The 21,179-nt window shown below is 49.1% G+C and overlaps 1 protein-coding gene across 2 annotated transcripts in view; it reads left to right on the forward strand.

Moving 5' to 3' along the window:
• SLC24A3 (solute carrier family 24 member 3) overlaps nt 1-21,179 on the forward strand; it is a 567,991-nt gene that overhangs the window by 299,521 nt on the left and 247,291 nt on the right. For both annotated transcript variants that reach the window (XM_004447747.4, XM_058286760.2), the window contains exon 3: nt 10,340-10,416. In XM_004447747.4, the coding sequence (XP_004447804.3) occupies nt 10,340-10,416 (77 nt within the window). The remainder of the gene's footprint in view (nt 1-10,339; nt 10,417-21,179) is intronic.

Here is a 21,179-nt window from a genome sequence, read left to right on the forward strand (position 1 = left end):
CACTAATTTAAAAGCCAACCTCACAGGGGGCTGCAGTTCCCTGTCCCCTCCCAAGGCCAGACAGTACCCCCCTCTACTCCTCTGGCTTATGTTCACCAAGTGTAAGAAGAGAACCCCGAAATAGCTATAGCTTTTCCAGAGACTCAAGACTGAGAAAAGTAATTTGTGATTATATCCACTTTCACCCAGATTTTCTGGTGGCTAATTTTGTTCAGGACCTTCAGTTATGATAAATATGTTAATTTGATCAGCAAACACTGATTGTGTGCCAGGTAATTTGCTAGGCACTGCGCTTACAGAGAAAAATAAATACCCCCCATCTTTAACCTCCCTTCCTTAGTCTAGTGAAGAAGACATATAAACCAAGGTCTTGTGCTGCAAGACCTTATGTGCAGGGAAGTGGACATGGCTCAACTGATAGATCATCTGTCTACCACATGGAGGGTCTGGGATTCGATCCCCAGGGCCTCTTGACCTGTGTCGTAAGTTGGCCTGCATGCAAGGGGTGCCATGCCATGCAGGGCTGCCCCCGCATAGGGGTGCCCCATGTTCAAAGCGTGTGCCCTGCAAGGAGAGCCACCCCACATGAAAAAAGCACAGCCTGCCCAGGAGTGACGCCACACACACACAGAGCTGATGCAGCAAGATGACACAACAAAAAAGAGGCACAGTTTCCCAGTACCACCAGATAATGCAAGCAGATGCAGAAGAACACACAGCGAATGGACACAGAGAGCAAACAAAAGGGGGAAAGGGAGAGAAATAATTAAAATAAATCTTAAAAAAAAATAAAATAAAAGACCTTATACACAAAATGCTGTAGCAAAGCCAGCAAAGACCATAGGAGCCAGGCTTTACTCAGGGTGGGCTAGTATATGCTGAGTAACAAACAGCTCCCAAATCTCAGTGGGTAAAAACAACAAAATGTTATTTTTTTTTTTTACTCTTGCATCATATTCAATTATGTTTGTGTATCTCATGAGAGATACATTTTGACATGATTCCATGAAGACTGAGGCAAGAAAATACAGGCGGTGAGTCAGGCACTAGCTTTTAAAGCCTGCCTAGAAATGTGACACATGTTTTGCTCACCTTACATTAGCCAAAGCAAGTTGCATGGCCCCAACTCACTCTGAAGGAGATGGAGAAGAGTCTGGAATAGGAGAAAAGGGGTATCTGTGGACAACCCTAAAGGCCACCAGAGTTGGGATCCAGTTTTGGGAAGTTTTCCTAAACTGTCTTTCCCAATATCATTTCTCACCTAATAATTCTGCCTTGTGTTTATACAAAAACCAACTACAGAGAGAGAGGCCCATTCACACTTTTCATTCACACTTGTTTTCACTTGAGATTTAGTGTCCTCCTCATGCGTCCAGGCCTGATGAATGACAGGAGTTCCTGTACTCAGGGAGTTCACAGCCTAGTTAAGTTCAGAGGGAAACATGGGCAAACAGATGACTGCAACCTGGATGGAAACCCTGTGATGGGTACCCACAGGGGACCATGGAGCCACAAAAGGAGACTCAGGGAAGCCTCAGGAAGTATCACAACCAGGAGTCAGAGTGTTCAAAATGTTCACACCGGGAAGTGGATGTGGCTCAAGCAGTTGAGTACCCGCCTCCCCTGTGGAAGGTCCCGGGTTCAGTTCCTGGTGCCTCCCAAAGAAGACGAGCAAAGCGCAAGCAAAACAATGAGCAAACAACGAGCAAAAAAAAAAAACAAGCAAACAACAAGCAAACAGATGAGGAAACCAATACAGGGGAGCCGATGTGGCTCAGTGGTTGAGTGCTGGTCTCCTGCGTATGAGGTCCCGGGTTCTATCCCTGGTCCTAGTATCTCAGGGAAAAAAAAAAGTTCATGCCAGGAGAAGAGAGAGCTGCTGTTGCAGGGAAGGGCACTGAGACAGAGAAAGTCTCTGAAGAGGAAGCCTGGTGTCACCCATCCCTCCAGGGGGGCAGAGTCAGGACCCAGTGTGCAGGGCCGTCCCTAAGAGGAAGCCGATCGAGACGTGCTAGGTATTTCTTTCGTTAGGAAGAGGCCACCGGGGTGCATGGCCCAGATTCCTTCCGCACAGATGTGCCAAGGGAGCTGGGCTCTTTAGGATGCGCAGGCCTTCCTCGGCGGTGGCTCCGTTTGATTGATATGCGATTAGTACCTCTAAAGATGCCAGGAATGTCCCCGCTGCATTTTCTTTTTCTAAACAAAAGAGAAAACGCTCTCCATCTCCTGCTCACCTCCGTTTAGGCTCATCAGACTCCAGGCATCACGCAGGCAGCCGCCAGAAGAGAGAAGCGGGGCTGATCACTGCCGTTGCCTGGGTCAGGGGACTCCACTCTGCTAAGTTCGCTGTGGTTTCCATGGGAACAGCACTGCTGGCTCTTGCTGGCCCCCAGGGCTGGAGTGAAAGGAAAATTTAGGGGAAGACAGTGAGGGAGAAATTTTAAGGCTTCTGAATGTGTGTGCGTGGGGGGTGGGGGGGCTGGAAGAGGCCACTCCCTTCTCCCTGCATGTCTAGCTGGCCCCAGCTGCCACCTGGGTAGTGTGGCCCCAATAGCGGCCCCAGTAGCCTGCACAAGGGACGCACTTGCCTGACACCGTTCCTTTAGAAGGAACCCACGCCAACCCGGGGAGCAGGAGTGGGCAAGGCGGGGATTTCAATCGCAACACCAGAACCAGCTGTCATCCGTCCGGTGCTGAGTCAGCTTCTTGATCATTGTAACTCTTAAAAATAGCAATAGATGGCTCCAGGAATCTAGTGATGATTTCACAAGAGGCTGTCTGAACACTTCACAGCAACCCTGCAAGGGTGGCCCCAACACTGCCTTTCCAGGTGAAGAACATGGTGCTCTGAGAGGAGGAAGAGTAACGAAAGCCCCACGGCCAAGACCGGCGGGCTCTGCGCCCAGGCCCGTGGGATTCTCCAGTGTGGGCCCTTCGGCAAAATCTAGCAGCTCAAGGAGAATGTTCCATTCCCAAAGGCCTGCAAGCAGTCCAGGTCAAGCCTGGTTTAAGACAGGCCTGGGCATGATGCTAGTCCCACTCCTGGCAGCTGTGCAACTATCTACAGATCATACATCCCCCTTATTCCACCTCCATTGGAAAAATTGAAACACCCATTCACTGCCAATGGGAATGTCAAATGGCACAGCCCTGGAGAAAAGTTTGACAGTTTCTCCAACTGTTCAACCTATAATTACCTGATGACCTGGCAGTTCTACTCGTAGGTATATAGCCAAAAAATATTGAGAACAGATACTGAAAGAGATCCTTGTACACCAGTGTTCACAGCAGCATTATTCACAATAGTCCAACTGTGGAAACAGCCCAAATGTCCATCGATGGACATTGTGGTATATCCATACAATGGAGTATTTTTCAGTCTTGAAAACAAATGAAGTATTGGTACATTCTGCAAAATGATCCTCAAAAGGCTTTTGCAAGGCAAAGAAGTCAAACACAAAAGGATGTATCTGAAATTGTATGATTCCTTTTATATGGAATATCCAGAACAGGCAAGTCCACAGAGACTGACAGCAGGTGGCTGCTTGCCAGGGGGTGGGGGAAGGAAGAATGAGTAGCTGCTTAATAGGTGTGGGGTTCATTTTAGGGTGATGGACATGTTTTTGAATTAGACAGTGATGGTGATTGCACAGCATTGTGAAGTGCCAAATGCCACGGAATTGGACATTTTAAAAAGGTTAATTTTATGTTATGTTGCTTTTACCTCTGTAGAAAGAACAATTACTAAATGGAAGGGAAAAAAGAAGAACTGCCCCAGTTCTCTTTGGATTTGGGTGTAAGGAAGCACACTCAGTGGGAGAGCAGCTGGAATGGCACTGGCATGGGCCGTAGAATCTGCAAGAGGCACTAAAGTCACTGCCCTGTCTAATCCCTTCTTTTGTGGAAGAGTAAACTAAGGCCAAGAAGAAGTGCTCTGGCCTAAGATGGTGCTGGGTGGGGACTTCCGGCCCAGTTCACCAGCTTGCCTTCCTACACTTTTCTCTGAGAGCGGCAGCTAGTCTGAAAATGATCATTTTGTGTGTGCATGTGTGGTGCCCACTCCATTTCTCCTTGGGGGGGGGGGGTGCTCAGTTTCTGGAAGTTGATGCAGCAGCTGCTGTGGGAAAACCCGACCATCGCTGGCTGCTCTGTTCTTGACCCCATGGGCCAACTAAGCAGAGCTGCCCTCCTCCATCTCTGGTCTGCATCCAGGCTCTGTTCTCAGAGTTCTTCCTCCCATTAGGGGTGCCTGCTGTGTGCTCTACATCGTACTAGAAGAGGTGGTGGGGTGGCAACCTTAGAGATGATTTTTTCTGGCCTTAGGACACACTTGGCCTGGTCAGCTGAGGGCTGAGCAGAAGCAAGGGGTCAGTGGCCAAGGAACGTCCATCCACAGTGAGGAAGGGGAGGTCGTGGACAAATGCCCCAGCTCCTGCCCTCTTGGTGGATGACGACAAGGCAGGTTCTACATCTCCCAGAGGGGCCTGGCAAGTGTGAGCCCATCATATTGACAGCTTCTCTACCTCTTCCCCACCCCCCACCCCCCAGTGATTCCTGGGGTCACCTCCCACATAAACTGCTCAACACCTCATCTCAGGATCTGCTCTGGAGGGACCCAGCCTAAGACACAGGCAATGGGGCATGGGATGGAAGGTTCACCTCTTGGAGAGCAGGAGAGGGATCACCTGTCACAGACTGATGAGGCCTCCAGCTCAATTTCTTAAAGAAACCTCTTCTTAGGGCAATTTTTTTAAATTATACATATGTAAGAGGGAACATATATATATATATAGTATTCCTTGCAAGTTGTGCATGAGTTCTTTGAAATTCTCGTTATTATTTCACTACCAGTCTGATACCTATTTTCCCAGAGGAACTAAATGGGTGTCAAGAGGGATGAGATGTCAGGTGAAGCTTCTGAGGTTACTGTTGCACCTGGGCATCCCTTCCGTGTTATTAGCAACCAAATGAGAATATTTTTGTTGCTTTGAAAGCACTTAATCCATGCTGCTCTGCCTCCCCCACCCCTTCATCTGAGCCATCTACCAACCACGTACCATTGAGCTGGTTCGGTGGCAGCAGCTGCTCCGTTTGCAGGCTTCAGCGCTGGCTCCCCATGAAGCTGGACCCGCCCCATGGAGAGTTTTCACAGAACCCTGCATGGCCGGTGGTGGCCTCAGAACAGGGGCATCCCTCTCCAAAGGCAGGAGGCTGCCCTCCCTGAGAACAGGAGGGTCCCCAAGTGGTGAGACCACAGCTTGGAAGGAAGGAGAACCCCGGAACCAGTCCGGGGGACCCCCGCCCCACAGCTGTGTCCTCACCGGTCAGCACTTGGATGTATCGCAAGTGGCCTTTCCTGAACCAGCACTGCGCTCTCGGGTGCTGTCCCCATCCAGGGCACCGCCTCCAGCAGGCCTTCTGCGGGAGTCCCAGCGAGGGCCACGGGGTGGGCTGGATGTTTCCACCTGACTGCATCCTTCCACGTCCAAGAAACAGGCCCAGCAGGAGCCATGAACCCACTGCCATTTCATCCACCCCACTGCTATCTGCGGAGTGCCAAGCAGATGGAAAATCAAAATACCTGCGTTCTGACTCCAAATCCATCACTTACCAACGTAATTTTGGATCCTGGATCACCTAGTCTGTGATGAGAGGAGAAACCACGTTGCACGTGGACTCATGTGCCACGCCCCCCTTGTTGCACACACGGCGTGGTACCTGGTGCCCTTCTCGTTGTTCATGTGAACTCACATGTTCGGCCTGTGCCCACACAGACTTGGCCCGGCAGCCTCTTACCCTCCCTTAGGAACTGCGTTCTCCTGTTTTCCCATTGCTCCTGCGGGAAGCCTGTGAGGCAGGAAGCGAAGGAGTAGAAAGTTTGCGCCTATTTGTGATCCAAGGCAGCTGAACCCACCTCCCTCTGTCCACCTTTCCCCACTGATGACTTCAGACATCAGAGAAGTGGCCTCCGCATGTGATTCTGTTGACTGGTGCCCACACAGAGCAGACCAGTGGCTCCTGTTTCTGGTGGTGGCGGCTGTGGTGGTCGACATGATTAGGTTGGCGTTCATTCTCCGTTGATTTCGGGCTCTGCAGCTTGGAAGGGCAGTAGGAATGGCAAACTTTGAACCCCGGGATACACCAGCGATGAAACCACAGTGGCAGCTACCCTGAGAAATGCGAAGGGGAAATCCTGCAGTCCCCTCTGGTGGTAGTGGTGGTGGCGGCAGGACTTGGATGGATCAGATCCCCTTGAGAGAGGAAGTCCTGGGAAAAAGGATGACATCAGAGGTCAGAGTTGCAAATAGATGCAGTGAGGGCAGCACCAGCCCTGGGTGTGGCTCGTGGCTCTGCAGCTGGCTGTGCATCCTTGAGTATGTTACGTAACCTTTCTGTCCTGCAGATTCCTGGTCTGCGAAATGGGAACAATGTTTTGTGTGCGTGAGGACAAAGGGGATAGAGGGCGCAAAGTGTCAAGCTGTGGGCCTGGTGTGTGCTGCTGTCATCAAGGCATGGGGTTGTTGCCAGCCCCCCTGCAGGGCCTTGCTCCTTTCAACTCCTCTCGATACACAGCCCGGGGCCCTTTTGCGGCCCCACCTCCCGAGCACACGGAGAATTTATACAAAATAAAGGGGACCATCCGGAAGTAGTAGCTGCCAAGATAGACGTGGATGTCACCTTTTCAGAACCAAAGATTGGGACACCCGGTGTGGACAAGCCCAGGTGAGCGTGAGGACCTCGGGGGTCACGAGCCAGGGTGTCTGGGGCTCTGGGTGCCCGATAGGGCTGTGGGGCAGGGCTTTCGTCATCTCCGTGTCCCCCATACTAGTTGTGGCCCAGGGAAGCCACCAGATCCCCGGGTTTGGAAAGAAGGGAGAAAATAACATGCCTCACTTTTTCTGATTGCTATTGGCCACCTTGAGGAGAGGAAAGTGGGGGAGTCACGGGATGGTGATTTGGGCTGAAACTCAGTTACCTAGAGTGAGTTCCAAGAGAAGTTTGAGGGACAAAGCCTGAGTGGCCATCTCTTGAAAGCATAAGGTATTTTGTGTGTAGAGGGAGAGCAAAAGAAGGAAGAAAAGAAAAACGGTAAAAAAAAAAAAAAATAACTGGAGGGTCTCCAGAAAAAGCCTGACTCTGTCCAGGCCCGGCCAGCTGTCGACGATGCCCCCCACCCCAAGTGAGGCTTCAGGGCGGAGGAGCTCAGGGGGGCGGCTCATCGGAGAAACACCCTCCAGCTCTGCCCACCACAGGCATTAGGCCTGTGGAGGGAAGATGCTAGTATTGAGGTAGGTCTCGATAAAATCGCTGGGATCAGTGCAGTACCCAGGGCCTGCTGGGTGAGCCTCCCACCTACTCTGTGGACCTTGTCCCCTCACCTTGATTTCCGTGGCTTCACGTGTTCCAGGCCACAGCTTCGTCTTGGTCCTGGATGTGAAATCTTCCAGGCTGCCCCTCATTCTTTTCCCAGTCATCCAAAAGCCTCAGTGCCACCTCTTCAGATCTGCCTCAGCTCAGATACACCTCGGCTCATCACAACATTCCTGATTTTCCTTGTTTCCCCCATGTTGTCATGCAAGGGATCCCACAAGCCAGCAAGCGCGAGTGTCCTTGCTAAATCCCCTGCGTGCATGCCTGGCGCAGGCCTGCAAGGGGTCTTTATCCAGGGCCGCCCTGGGAAACGGAGAGCCGTGTATTTTGAAGGAGTAGCCAGTGGCTTTTATCTTGAGCAACGCCCCCCAGCCAGCACACCTCAGTTAGGGAGCCTCACCCCTGCATGTGTCCTGCGCAGCCCCCCAGGGGGGCTCCAGCAGGCCTGAGCCCCGGAGTCCGCAGCAGTCCCCCGCTTGCTCATTAACGCTGCCTGTTTTGACTGCTCTCCCTTCCTGCTCTTATTTCCTCCCTCATTCGTGGTGTGTCCTGGAGTTACTTCCCAAATAAACTTCTTACCCCCTGTTAGTTTCCTATGGCTGCTGTAATACAGAACCCCAAACTGGGCGGCTTCAGACAACAGAGCTGTATTGCCGCCCGGTTCTGGAGGCCAGGAGTCAAGTCCAGGTGTTGGCAGGGCCATGCGCCCTCCGAAGTCTGTGGGATTCTGGAGGTTTGCTGGCTGTTTTTGTTTACTAAAGGTGTGGAGAGCAAAATACCAGGAGAGGGTTGGCTTTTATACTAGGGATTTATTAGGGTAGGAGCATACAGTTCTGAGGCTGCAAAAATGTCCAGAGAAGGCATCAGCAGAAAGGCTTTCTCACCAAAGTCATCTGCTGGTGATCCTGGAGTCCCGCCATGTGGCAAGGCAGAAGGGAGGCTGGTCTCTGCCGAGGACCCTGCCTTCTGCTCCAGACTCGCTTTCTGCCTAGCCCAGCTGTGGTCAAGCTGGCACCCGGTGGCCTCTTCCTTCTCTTGGCCTTGGGCTGCTCCACTGATTCCAGCCTCCAGCTTCCTTCTCAGCCTTTGAGGGCTTCTCTGTCTTCCTGCAGCTGTAGGTGATCCCAGAGGTCCTTTTCTCACATAGTGGGATAAAAATAACAACAACTCTCTTCCTCTCTGTGTGTCTTCATTTACATAAAACTCCAGTTAAAAGAATTAAGATCCACCCTGGGTCCTGCAGTCTAATCAAAGGCCCTTAACTGAAGTGATCTAATCAAAAGTGAACTAATCAAAAGGTCCTGTAACCAACCAAAAGGTTTGCATGTACAGGAATGGATTAGCTCATGAACATAATTATTTGGGGTCCACAAAAGACTCAAACCAGGACACTGGAAATCCATGGCATTCTTTGGCTGGTGGCACAACTCAGTCTGTGCCTTCAACACATGGCTGTCTTCTCTCTTTGTCTGTGTCCACATTTCCTCTCCTTACAGGGACACCAATCCCACTGGACTCGGGCCCACCCTAATTCAGGTTGGCCTCATCTTAACTGGTAACATCTTCAAAGATCCAATTTCCAACTAGGATCACATTCACGGGACCAGGGCTTAGGACTTGAACATACCTTTTTGGGGGACACAATTCAACCCATAATATCTCCCCTCCCCCAAATCCTTGTCTCAGGGTCTGCTTTGGAGGGAACCCAGAACAAGACAAGTGGCAAGCAGGTGTCATCTTGTACATCTCTCAAGGGGCTGGCTGTGGTTTCCCTGAGTACTCTAGAGACAGAATAGGCAACTCCAGGGTCTCTCAGGGAAAGACTGCTTTCATTAGCTAGTGATGTCTGTGGAAGGTGGGGGCTGAGGGAGGGACGTGTGCTGCCTCCTGCAGGTCTGATGTGATACAGCCTCCAGAGAGGGGACAGTGGACTTCTACGGCAGGAACCAGGGGTGCTTCATAAAGGAGCCAGCGATGGTAGAACCTCATTGTGGAGGTTTATTGGATTTTATGAGAGGCAGAGAGAGGGGCCCGGTTGAGGCTGTGGGCATACTCCAGGCTGATAGTGCAGATAGACAAGCAAACAGATAGATAAAAATAGAAAATGAAAGAAATGCCACCTGTGTTCGGGGAATGGCAACTGATCCTATTTCAGGAGAATATAAGAACACATGCAAAGCTCACTGCTAAATTGCCAACAGCTCACCCAATGCCTGCCACACAGAAACTGTTCCATAAGCCATTGTCTGAGCAAGCAAACACACACAAAGTATAAAAAAGAGAGGGAAGGAAGGTCTAATGGGAAACAGCTGGGACCAGTTTAGATGCTATTTTATAGACTCAAGGTTTTCATCTCATGGATGTAGACGATTTGGAAATGGGGGGCTGCGTGTGAGCAGCCCTGTGGTTGATACTCCAGTCCAGCAGCAAATGTGGGTCCAGTGAGAAAGGGATATAGAGTGAAAGAGCAGTGAGGGGGGTTGTCACAATAGGCAGAAGGCTGAAGGACCCGCAGCAGGGCAGGCATAGTGGGAAAGGAAAGCAGGAAATGAAGGGGAAACTAGAACTGGGTTCTTAAACAAGTTTGTGGCCATGGACCCATTCTGTAACCCAGTGAAGCCCATAGAACCCCCTTCTCTGAAAACCACTTTCCAATGCATGAATGGGTTTCTAGAAACTACCATGATATGAAGACATGGCAAGTAAGATCTGCATCAAATATAACATATTATAAAATGCCTGCTGGGGTGAGGTCTCATGTTCTACTTACACTCCTGTGGTTTGTTGCCTCCATTCTTATCTGAAGGAAATACTGAATTCCAGATAGAGATTTGTGAACACAGAGCTGGAATTCTTTTCTCCATCCAAGTTCATGAACTCATATTAAAACCAGGACTCATGACACTGTCCCTGACCTACAGCTCTGAAAATGTTATATGTACTGAGCTGATTTTCTTTCTCCTTTTAGCCCTGCACGAATTCCCAAATGACATCTTCACCAACGAGGATCGAAGGCAAGGGGCGGTGGTGCTCCATGTGCTCTGTGTAAGTACCCTGCCCTTGGCTCTGCCTGGAGGGGCCCAAGGGAAGGCCTGGCTGGTCGAGTGTGGGCTGTTGAGTGCTGCTGTGGCCCTAGTCCTCCCACATACAATCCCGGTGGGGATCGTCTGAACCCTGTAGGAGGTGCTCTTTAAAAATGTACATGGAGCATCTTTTAAAGGCCATGGGTTCTTTGGTTGAAAGATATCTGTATTTATTCTTTCCTTTATATTGATATCAAAAGCATGGGTTTTGAAGTGGACAACGTTGCTCCCTCTTTGCTCAAAAACCACCCTCTTGGGTTGGCCTTTCCTGACCAGCCTTTCCAAAATGCCACTGCCTTTCCCCTTCCCCTGCCTTATTTTTCCCCATGGCACTGATCACTACTTGACATTTTGTCGGATATTAATTTGCTCTTTGTCCATCAGCCTCACTCACACGTAAGCCCCAAGAGAACAGAAATTTTGTTTTGCTCATGGCTTAACTCCCAGACCTTTCCTGGCACTTGGTCAGGGCAAAGTAAGTACAATCGATCCTCATTACTCAGACTTTCCATATTTGTGAATTCTCCTACTTGCTAACATTTATTTTTAACCCCAAAATCAATACTCATGGGCTTTTGTGGTCATTCACAGATATGCAGAGAGTGACAAAAAATCCGAGTCACCCAAGGCTCATGTTTCCCACAGAGGTTGAACTAGGTGATGCCCTGGCTTCTTGTTTCACCTCTTGTACTGTAAACAGACATCCTTTTCATGGTATATTTAGTGCCACTTGCTTCATGTTTTTGTGCTTCTTGTTGGTGATTTCACTGTTATAAATGGCCCCAAGCATAGTGCTGAAGTGCTGTCTAGTGTTTCTAAGCACAAGAAGTCTGTGATGTACATTATGGAGAAAATAACGTTTGGGAGTTAAGTTTCATTCCGGCAAGAGTTACAGTGCTGTTGGCGATGAGTTCAATGTTAGTGACACAACAATATTATTAAATAAGGCATCTTTAAACAGAAATACACATAAAACAGGTTATGAATTCATCTGTTGGTTAAAAATGTTGTGACCAGAGGTTCATGGGAAACTAATCTTGTGTATTCCTGGGAGCAATTGTTTGATATTCACTAATTCAGCATTTTTGGCAGGTTTATAGAACATAACTCCTGTGAACACTGGGAATTGGCTGTATTTGTTAAACTCATAGATTAAATGTAATGGCAACTGGCACATAATAGATAAAAGTTTGTTCTCTTCCCTTCTGGCCTCTTTTTTTTTTTTTAAAGATTTATTTTTATTTATTTAATTCCCCTCCCCTCCCCCGGGTGTCTGTTTTCTGTGTCTTTTTGCTGCATCTTGTTTCTTTGTCCGCTTCTGTTGTCATCAGCGGCAGGGGAAGTGTGGGCGGCGCCATTCCTGGGCAGGCTGCTCCCTCCTTCGCGCTGGGCGGCTCTCCTTATGGGCGCACTCCTTGCGCGTGGGGCTCCCCTACACGGGGGACACCCCCGTGTGGCACGGCACTCCTTGTGCGCATCAGCGCTGCGCATGGGCCTTCTGGCCTCTTAATGTATAGAACCTTCCTCTATAGACCCAGTGGGTCTAAGGTCTTTCATTTGCCTTGTCCCCACTTGGAAAGGTTGGGAAGGTGTGTGAAGCTGTAGCTAAGTGGCTACAGAACCAGAAAGGTCCAGGCTACATTCTGGACTAGATACATCATTGGGCCTTCCGCTCATTTGGTTTGACTCAAAACACTCTTTATTCCATTCTGGTTACTTAACACTGTGAAATAAACTCCCCAGATCAGTGGCATACCCAATAACCTTTTTATTTTGCTCATGGATTCTATGGGTCAAGAATTCAGAAAGGGCATCAGTGGAATTTTGTTCCATGAATCTGGGACCTCAGAAGGGATGATTCGATGGCTGGGGATGTTACAGATGTTAGGGGCTGGAGCCACTGGGACTGAGGGTCCCCTTCCAAGATGGCTTCTCATTCCCGCATCTGGGCCAGGGTAGGGCTGACTGAGGCACCTACACTTTGCCCATCTGATGTGGCAGCCCAGGGCTCCAAGAACAAGAGTTACAGAGAATGAAGCAGAAGCTGCATGGCCTTGTCTGACAGCCTTGGAAGGTTCACAGCATAATAGCCACCATACTCTATGGCTGTCACAAGCCCAGCATGATCCAAGCAAAGGGACAGGACCTTCCTTCTCAGCTCAAGGCCTGTCAAAGAAGGTGTGGCCATGTTTAAGACACCAGACCTGGGCTGAGGCTGGCCAACCCGACCCTGGGCTCTAGAGTCAGACTGGACATGGTCTGAAGCCCACTTCTGCTCACCTTGCCTTGTGTGTGGCTTCTGGCTAGTTTAGCCTCTCTGGACCCCTAAGCCACATGGCTCTAACCTGATTCTGCCTCCATGAAAGAAGTTAACTCCTCAGCCCTTCCCCCAAACACCCCAACCCCCTGAGACTGCCCTCCATGAAAAAGGAGTGAGAAGCTCTCTTTCAGGAAAGATGTTCTCTAAAAACAAAAGTAGAATCTTTACTACCTTTCCATTCCTCCCTGGCTTTAAGGACATTTGCACTCATGTGGGCAATTAGTAAGGATGCCAGCTGCCACCTTGGCACCAAGGGGGAGCTCCCCTGTTGCCAGACAGGGGAGACGGAGGCACAGAGTCTGATCCAGAACTCCCCAGGAGCCATTAGCACCCTGATGACCCAACAGCCGAGCTATTAGAATTCCACTCTCACTCCTCACAGTGTAAGCCTTCATCCTGCCCAAGCAGGGTCCTCACTTGCAGCTGGAACAGGCCCCTCCTCCCCACCTCTGCCTCCCCCGTCCACCAAATCAATAGCCAAGGCAGAGGGGTATGCATTTTCCCTGGTCCTCATAAGCCAAGTACCTGGTCAGGTCTTAGCTGTTTGTGGTAGCACAATCCCAGGCTGGGCTGGAGGCAACGCAAAGCTTTTGCATTTTTTAATTTTTTGATACCCCAATTTATTTTTACCTTAATTTTTCTAAATTAATATGTATTCTATATCCAACCTTTAAACTTATCACTATATTCCTTTAAACGCTTTCTTAAAGGAGTGGACCTGAGCCTCCCACTTAGCACGTCTTAATGTTTGGTATTGAATACCACTGCTAGATCCTGTCCCGCGCCCTGCATTTCAGACGCCACTGACTGAGCTCAGGGCCACCCTGAGCCTGTGCCCACCCCTTCTAGACCACACCTCAGATATATGGGGCCCCAGAATTCTCTGCCCAAATAGCCCCAGACCCGCTGTCAAGGCCTTTGCAGGCCTCCTCCCTGCTTTGGAGGGAATTGACCCAGGTGGGTCAAGCTGGAACTTGCTACCTGGGGTCTCTACACACGTATGTGTGTGCAGGTTGGAGCCGTGGTGGCACTAGGCAGAAGGTGGGTTGTGGGCAGAGCAGCAGGGGGCCTCCATTTGTAGTCTTGTCCAGGCAAATGCTGGAGAGGGGCTCTTGGTGCCATCCCCAAAGACATGGACCAAATCTTAAGTTATCCTGCCTACTAGAATCTAAGCTCTTCACTGGAATATAAGCTTCATGAGAAAAGCAACTTTATTCTGCCCACCTTTGTATGGTGCCTGGCACCTAATAGTTGCCCAATAACTACTGGTTGAGTGGAGGAAAGAATGATTCTTTATCTCCTTCACCTACCATGTTACCCAGCACATTTAGGATGCTCAGGAATTGTGAAATGAGCATCGTTGGAAGAAGTAAGAAATGCCACGAGGGCTACCATTTGACATTTCACCCTCCAGCAGGGAACAGACGAATGCAGAAGTCAAAGGTGCAAGAAGCAAAATACAGAGGCCCTGCCCTTGGCACTTAGAGAGCCTTTCCTGAGACCCTGAAATGAGGTCGTGCCGGGCTGGGCCCTGCCAGATACCTGAGATATGTGCTCGTCCTGATGGAGCCCACTGTCCCGTGCTCCATGCTAAGCTCTGACATGGTCTACACAACGTGCCCTGGGAGCTCAGACAAGGTGGAGCCAAGGGAGGTGAGCTTCGACTGCTCTTGGAAATTGAGTCAACATTTCCCAAAGGAGAAGGGAGAACAGGGATTCCAGGCAAGAAGGGAAACACCCCACCACCCCACCCCACCCCTGCCCCATCCAAGATATAGAGGCTTGAGAGTTCAGGGAGCCTGGAGTGAGCAGACTCCAGAGGTGGGTTGTGGAGAGCAAAAGGGACCTGGGGGTGGAGAGGTTGTGGGACCTCATCCAGGAGGTACCACCGGGTTACATAGTGGAGGTGGAAGTGGCAGGCAGCAGATTCCTGAGGCCTCCGTCCCTAATCCATCTCTCCTTGACCAGGGTTGGGACTGACCAGAGGCGACAGGAGTGGTCTGCCCTGCCTTGCGAAAGGCACAGGGCCATGTGGCGTAGGTTACGTTTACAATGCCGGGCTGCCATCACCACTATCTGTGAAACTCTGCACTCAGTAAGCACTGCCTACCCAGTCTTTTAAATCTTGATGTCAGAGCTTTCTTCTCTCTTTCTTTTTCCTTTCATGTAAACAATTCAGTCTTTTGTGTTTGTTTTGTGAAATTTCAACAGCCATTTCTGATTAAACTTCCAAAACACCTTAGCTTTAATTTTCCTTTGGGCCTTTCTGGATTTTTTGTTTTCGTGGTTTACAGAAACCCTAAACCCTGAGATTGCACCCAAACAAAGTTTCTTTGCCTTCTGAATGTTCTTATATAAGGGTTCCTGTGACTGCAGGAATCCATGATCTTTACATTCATCAACCATGAATATCCCCAAGCAAATGTACTTGTGTTAGAAAAGAGCTTTATATTCAATCTCTTGTAATGTTGAGACACTAAAAGCAGTATTCCTGTCTGTAAGGAAATTTGCATCTCTATAAACTCATTTAGTCTGCCCCAAATAGGGAAAGAAAACTGAATAATTTTCTGGAGCCATGATTTGTTTGTGCTTTATTAATACATTGTGAAATTTTGTTAATTATCCTGCATGACATAGCTGAATCTTTGAGGTTATAAAGTGGGCTACCTATAATTTCTTCCAGTAGATGAAGCTTTAAGTAATCAGTTTAATGTTTTTTTCTTGAAATGGGCATAGACAGTGGTCTGTACTTCATAATGAAATGCTAACAGCAGAATAACTGTCCATGTGCCTTGTCAGCTTTTATAATGATTCCTCTTTAGTCTTGAGCTGTAATGTAATTCCTTTCTTTTGGCTGACAGATATTCCTTTGTGCTTGAGTGTAAGGCAATGTAAACTATTACACACATGAAAATGAATCCATAGACCTGACTGAGACAAATTTCTGGTGAGTGTTTTGGGGGAGAGGGGCTGTTAATGAATCCAGCACTGCAGACTTACTCATGGATCCCCCCAGGAAAGAAATATCACCCAGATATTTCTGACGCAGATCTTCTAGACATGCTCCAAGATGTCCCATGGGAAACTGGGGCATTGACTGTTCACTTAAAAAGGACTTCTTCCCCCAGCGGAGCTCTGGTCAAACTCGAGCTTCCCAGGGTGGCAGAAATGGGGATACCTCTGGCCATTCTGCCGCCATTCTATCCAGGTGTGGGACTTTCTTGTCCACAGCTCCAGCTTCACTACATCTCCAGGAGTCCAGACTCCATGTTAGGGGTTACATATATTAAAGGAGTGGGGGTTAGTCCCACACAGGATGGTCCACTTGGGAAGCAGACACTCAGGGTCTGGAGGCTTCTTGTACTGGACATTCAAGCCAGAACTCCCACAAGTGAGAGTTCTCCAGGATTGGCCACAAGGCCAGCAGATGTCACTCCCTTGTATTCTCCTGTGCCTCATTCCAGGGCTTGATAGGAAAGTTGTTGGTCCCTCCAGCCCCCCTCAGCTCCTTTCTACATTTCTCTTCTTCTAGAGCCCAGGGAGTTCCTGTGTGGTCTGAGAAGTGGGGAAACTTGCTCTTTGAGTGCCCATCCAAATTCTGTCTCTTATTCCTAGATCAGCTTTCTAAACTTGAGAATTTGCTGACTTCTCTCTCTCAATTCCATGATGGCCTCTTTTTTCTCCAAAGCTTCAGAGGAACCCAGATGGCATGGGAGGAACGCTTTGGGGAGAGAGGCAATGAAATTTCATTGGGGTGCAGGAGGCAGAGGGAGGCTCTTCAAATATGATCCTCCCTCTGGTATTGTGATTTTCATAGGTCCCTTCCATGTATCCTCATATTTGCAGCATTCCCAGCCCAGCACGGTGCCTAGATGATCTTAGTCTCTCTGTGCATCCTTCCTCTCCTCTCCCCTTTCTCCCTGTCCACACCATCCTTTCTGTCTCAGAAGATATGAGCTTCTGCTCCCATACCTGAGGCTTGCAGATACTCCATCCTGGCCCAGCTCCACCTGGGGGTCATCTTTCCCTGCCTCTGCCCTCCTCACTCACTAAGCTACCTGTACAGATCACTGTGTCATTGTTCATAGTCCTCTTGAGAAGTCATCTAATTGGCCCAGCTCATTTTTCCCTGCCAGGTCGTGGCTCACAGGCTGACCTATGGGTTAGCCTCTGAAGGGTCAGGTCTTACTCCTGTCTAGTCCGCATGGCTAGATGCTCATGGCTCCTTCAGGGGCTGTTGTGAGTGGGGCGCATCATGAACTAAGCCTCCAAAGGCCCAACCTCCCCTGCCCCACAGGGAAAACTAAGATGCATGTGGATGTTGTTGACGAAGCTTGAGACTGGGGGAAGCTCTCCAGAGAGAGCTCCAGTCCCAAGTGGAAAGGGCCACTACCACCATACTCCTAGCCTTTGTTTCCTTCAATTCATGTTTGGGGCTTGGGCCACGTTGTCCCCACACTTGCACCCCCTGAGACTGAGGTCTACAAAGTCATGGGGCTCTCTTGTTTTCTGGAAGAGGACTCACCAAATGATGTCATTTCCTGTAGCTTGAGCTTCTTCCAGCTATCTTTACGGTTTAATTTCAATATCTGAGGGTATGGTTTCCCTGGGGGTGCTCCCTGGGGCCCAGATTGCTTTTGTTAAGAGCCAAGGAATAAACTCACTGATAAAATAGCCAGTTCTGCAGGGGCCAAGGGGCCGGGGCTAGCAGGGCTTGGAGGAGCCTCATCCCCAGCCTGTCCCTCCTCCATATGCAGAGAGGCACCTTTGCAGATCAAAGCTCACTCTCTAATCCAGTCCCAGGGGATATTTCTCTTCTTACATAGCTACCTTTTTTTGTTTTTAGCTCTGAGACTCCACTTTACAACCAGCCTTGTCCAACAGAAGTGACTTCAGTGGTGGAAATTTCCATATCTGGGCTATCCAATATGGTAGCCACTAGCCACATGTGGCTGTTGAGCTCTTGAAATGTGGTGGGTGTGGCTGAGGAACTGATTCTTTGTTTTGTTTCATTTAATCAGTTTAACCCTGGCTACACACAGCTAGGGTTAACCCTAGAGGGGGTCAAGATGAATTATAATTCAACATCTTCCTTCTCTTTGTTTCTACTGTCCACTTGAAATCAAGAGGCAGAGTTGGCCAGTAAAAAAAGGCAGCCAGTGACGAGGCCCTGCTCCTTTATTCAGTCTTTTTTTTTTTAAGATTTATTTATTTATTTCTCTCCTTTTCCTCCATTGTCTGCTCTCTGTGTCCACTCACTGTGTATTTTTCTGTGTCTGCTTGTATTTCTCATTAGGCAGCTATGGGAACTGATCCTGGGAACCTCTGGAGTGGGAGAGAGGCGATCATTCTCTTGCGCCACCTCACCTCCCTAGTCTGCTATGTCTCTTACTGAGCCTCCTCTGTGTCTCTTTTTGTTGCATCATCTTGCTGCATCAGTTCTCCGCACAGGCCAGCACTCTGCGTGGGCCAGCTCACCACACGGGCCAGCTCACCTTCGCCAGGAGGCCCTGGGCCTCCTATATGGTTAACGGGAACCCAGTTGCTTGAGCCACATCCTCTTCCCTTTATTCAGTTTTAAGGGATGATGTGGGTTCAGCAATTAAACAAGCAGGATGCCTGGAAGGAACTGGCAGGCCCCCAGACCCCCTGAAACCAGAGCAAGGCTGTGATGTTGACCTGAAGCCTGGGTTAGGAAACAGAAAACTTGTCTCTTCTGGAAAGTTGGGTACTTGTAACAAGTCACAGGACTTCTCTGAACCTCAGTTTCCACATCCGTAAAACGGGAGCACAGAGCAGGTTCTAGGGTTAAGGTTAAACGTTAGGGTTCTGTTATCTTCTCTTTACCTCCACACCCCTCTAAAGGTTCCTCACCTCTGCTTAACCTTCCTAAAATACCTCCTCTCAGGGAACCATGGCCTTCTAGACACAGTCATCTTTGGGAGCAGGGGAGGGACCAGGGTTGGCCTCTCCATAGCTGACATTTCCCCCAAGACCAGGTTCTGGGAGAGGGGGCCTGCCGCAGGGGGTGGGAATTGAAGGGGACCTACAGGATCTGATCAGAGAGGTCCGGCAGCAGCTCACTCGCTGGCAGACATGTTTAGTTAAGGGATTTCACCCTGGAAGAGAAAAATGATTAGAACAGCTTGTGGAATTTGCTGTTTACTCTTGCAGAAGTGCTGAGCATGTCCTTAATTTGTCAGTGTCAACAGAGACCTAAAACTGGTGTCCAGAGAGGATTAGCACAAAGAGAGTAGCTGATTGTGTTGCGATAGATCTTAAGGTACTCCGCCCCTCCTTGCTCATGAGTCCTAATTTAATTCAGAAGGCACTGGCCTGTGAATTGGTCCTCTGGGACTCCTGAGCAAAATAAGGAAGTGATGATTTAGAACACAAAGTCTGAGGAAAGCCCACCTGAACTGTGGTCCTGGCTTTTCCACTATTAGCTGTGTAGCCATGGGCAAGTTGCTTTGCCTTGCCCAGCCTCAGTTTCCCTGTCTGTCTGGAAGTAAATACAGCACCCATGTCATCATGCCCTGCCTGTATGTCTCTCAGCATGTGCCACTTGTTTGTGACTTCTGACAGAGCCCATTCTGCCAGAATGCAGGGCAGCCCTGAAGCTCCCAGAAATGAACAGCCCCTGAATAGCTGTCATACTGAGAGAAGTTAATGGATGATGCCTCTGTGCCCGCATACCCTGATTAGTATAACTGACAGGAGTGTTTTATGCTGTTGCCCAGAGTTCTCTGGTCAGGATTAAGCTCTAGTTGCCTGTCTTAGTTTACCAGAGCTGTTATGACAGATGCTACACACTGGTTGGCTTAAGCAACAGGAATTTATTGTCTAACAGTTTTGGAGGCTGGAAGCCAGGTGTCTGCTGGCTGTGTTTTCTCTAACATCTACAAGCATCCTGCAGGCCACTTGCCAGCAGTCCATAACTCACTCTCTGCCTCTGTCACATGGCCATCTCTCCCCATCTGTCTCCTGCCACTGTGTCCACATTCTCTCTGCTTATAAGGGCTCCAGTCTTACTTAACCAATAATATCTTCAAAGATCCTGTTTACAAGTGGATTTGCATCCACAGGACGGGGGATTCAAACTAGAACATGTCCTTACAGGGAGCGTAATTCAGTCCATAACTTTGCCCATCCCGATAACTTGCTTGAAAACCCAACTTAATTAGCTGCCCTTCCTTCTTTCTTTTTTTTTAAAGATTTATTTATTTATTTCTCTCCCCTCCCGCCCCCCCCCCACCCCAGTTGTCTGTGTCTTTTTGCTGCGTCTTCTTTTTGTCCGCTTCTGTTGTTGTCAGTGGCATAGGAATCTGTGTTTCTTTTTATTGCGTCATCTTGTTGTGTCAGCTCTCTGTGTGTGTGGTGCCAGTCCTGGGCAGGCTGCACTTTCTTTTGCACTGGGCGGCTCTCCTTATGGGGCGCTCTCCTTGCATGTGGGGCACCCCTACATGGGGGACATGCCTGCATGGCTGGGCACTCCTTGCGTGCATTAGCGCTGCGCATGGGCCAGCTCCACATGGGTCAAGGAGGCCCGGGGTTTGAACCACGGATCTCCCAAGTGGTAGGTGGACACCTTAACCACTGGGCCAAGTCTGCCACCTGCCCTTCCTTCTTTACCTCATTTCCCTGCTTCCCGAGTGGCGGTTCCTGGGATCACCTCCCAGAGAAACTGCTGGCCCTGGAATCGTCTCAGATTCTGCTTCTGAGGCACAGACTGCATAACTACTACTGATTATTATTATATTGCTACTCTTATGCCAATTAAGTCCCTCTCTAAAACTCCTGAGACTCCAGTCCTTCTGGATATCCACAGACCAAGGGCTGTCATGAATTCATCGATCATGACTTTAGTTCATGCCCTGAATTTAGGGCAAGATTGAAAGAAGTTTAGCAAATGAGTTTAAGAGCACACAAAGTTCTTAATTTAATCTTCTGAGAGCCCAAATGGTGGGGAGAAAGAGGTAATGTGTTTTAGCTTGGCTGCTTTCCTTCAGTAGAAAAAGCATGCATGTTGCTTAGGCACCAAACATTTACCCATGGAGACTGGTCATCTGCCACCTGCTGAGCAGTGCTCCTCTTCTTTTTTTTTTTTAAGATTTGCTTATTTATTTAATTCCCCCTTTCCCTCCCCCTCCTCTTGCCCTGCTGTTTTTTCTTTTTATTAAATTGCCTTTTTTAAAGATACATAGATCACAAAAATTGTTACATCAAAAAATATAAGAGGTTCCCACATACCACTCACCCCACCCATCCACTCCTCCAGTATCAACAACCTCTTTCATCACTGTGGCATATCCATTACATTTGGTGAATACATTTTGGAGCACTGCTGTACCACATGGATTACAGTTTACATTGTAGTTTACACTCTCCCCCAGGACATTTGGTAG

The sequence above is a fragment of the Dasypus novemcinctus genome, chromosome 24, assembly GCF_030445035.2.
Source record: "Dasypus novemcinctus isolate mDasNov1 chromosome 24, mDasNov1.1.hap2, whole genome shotgun sequence".
NCBI classification, from domain to species: domain Eukaryota; kingdom Metazoa; phylum Chordata; class Mammalia; order Cingulata; family Dasypodidae; genus Dasypus; species Dasypus novemcinctus.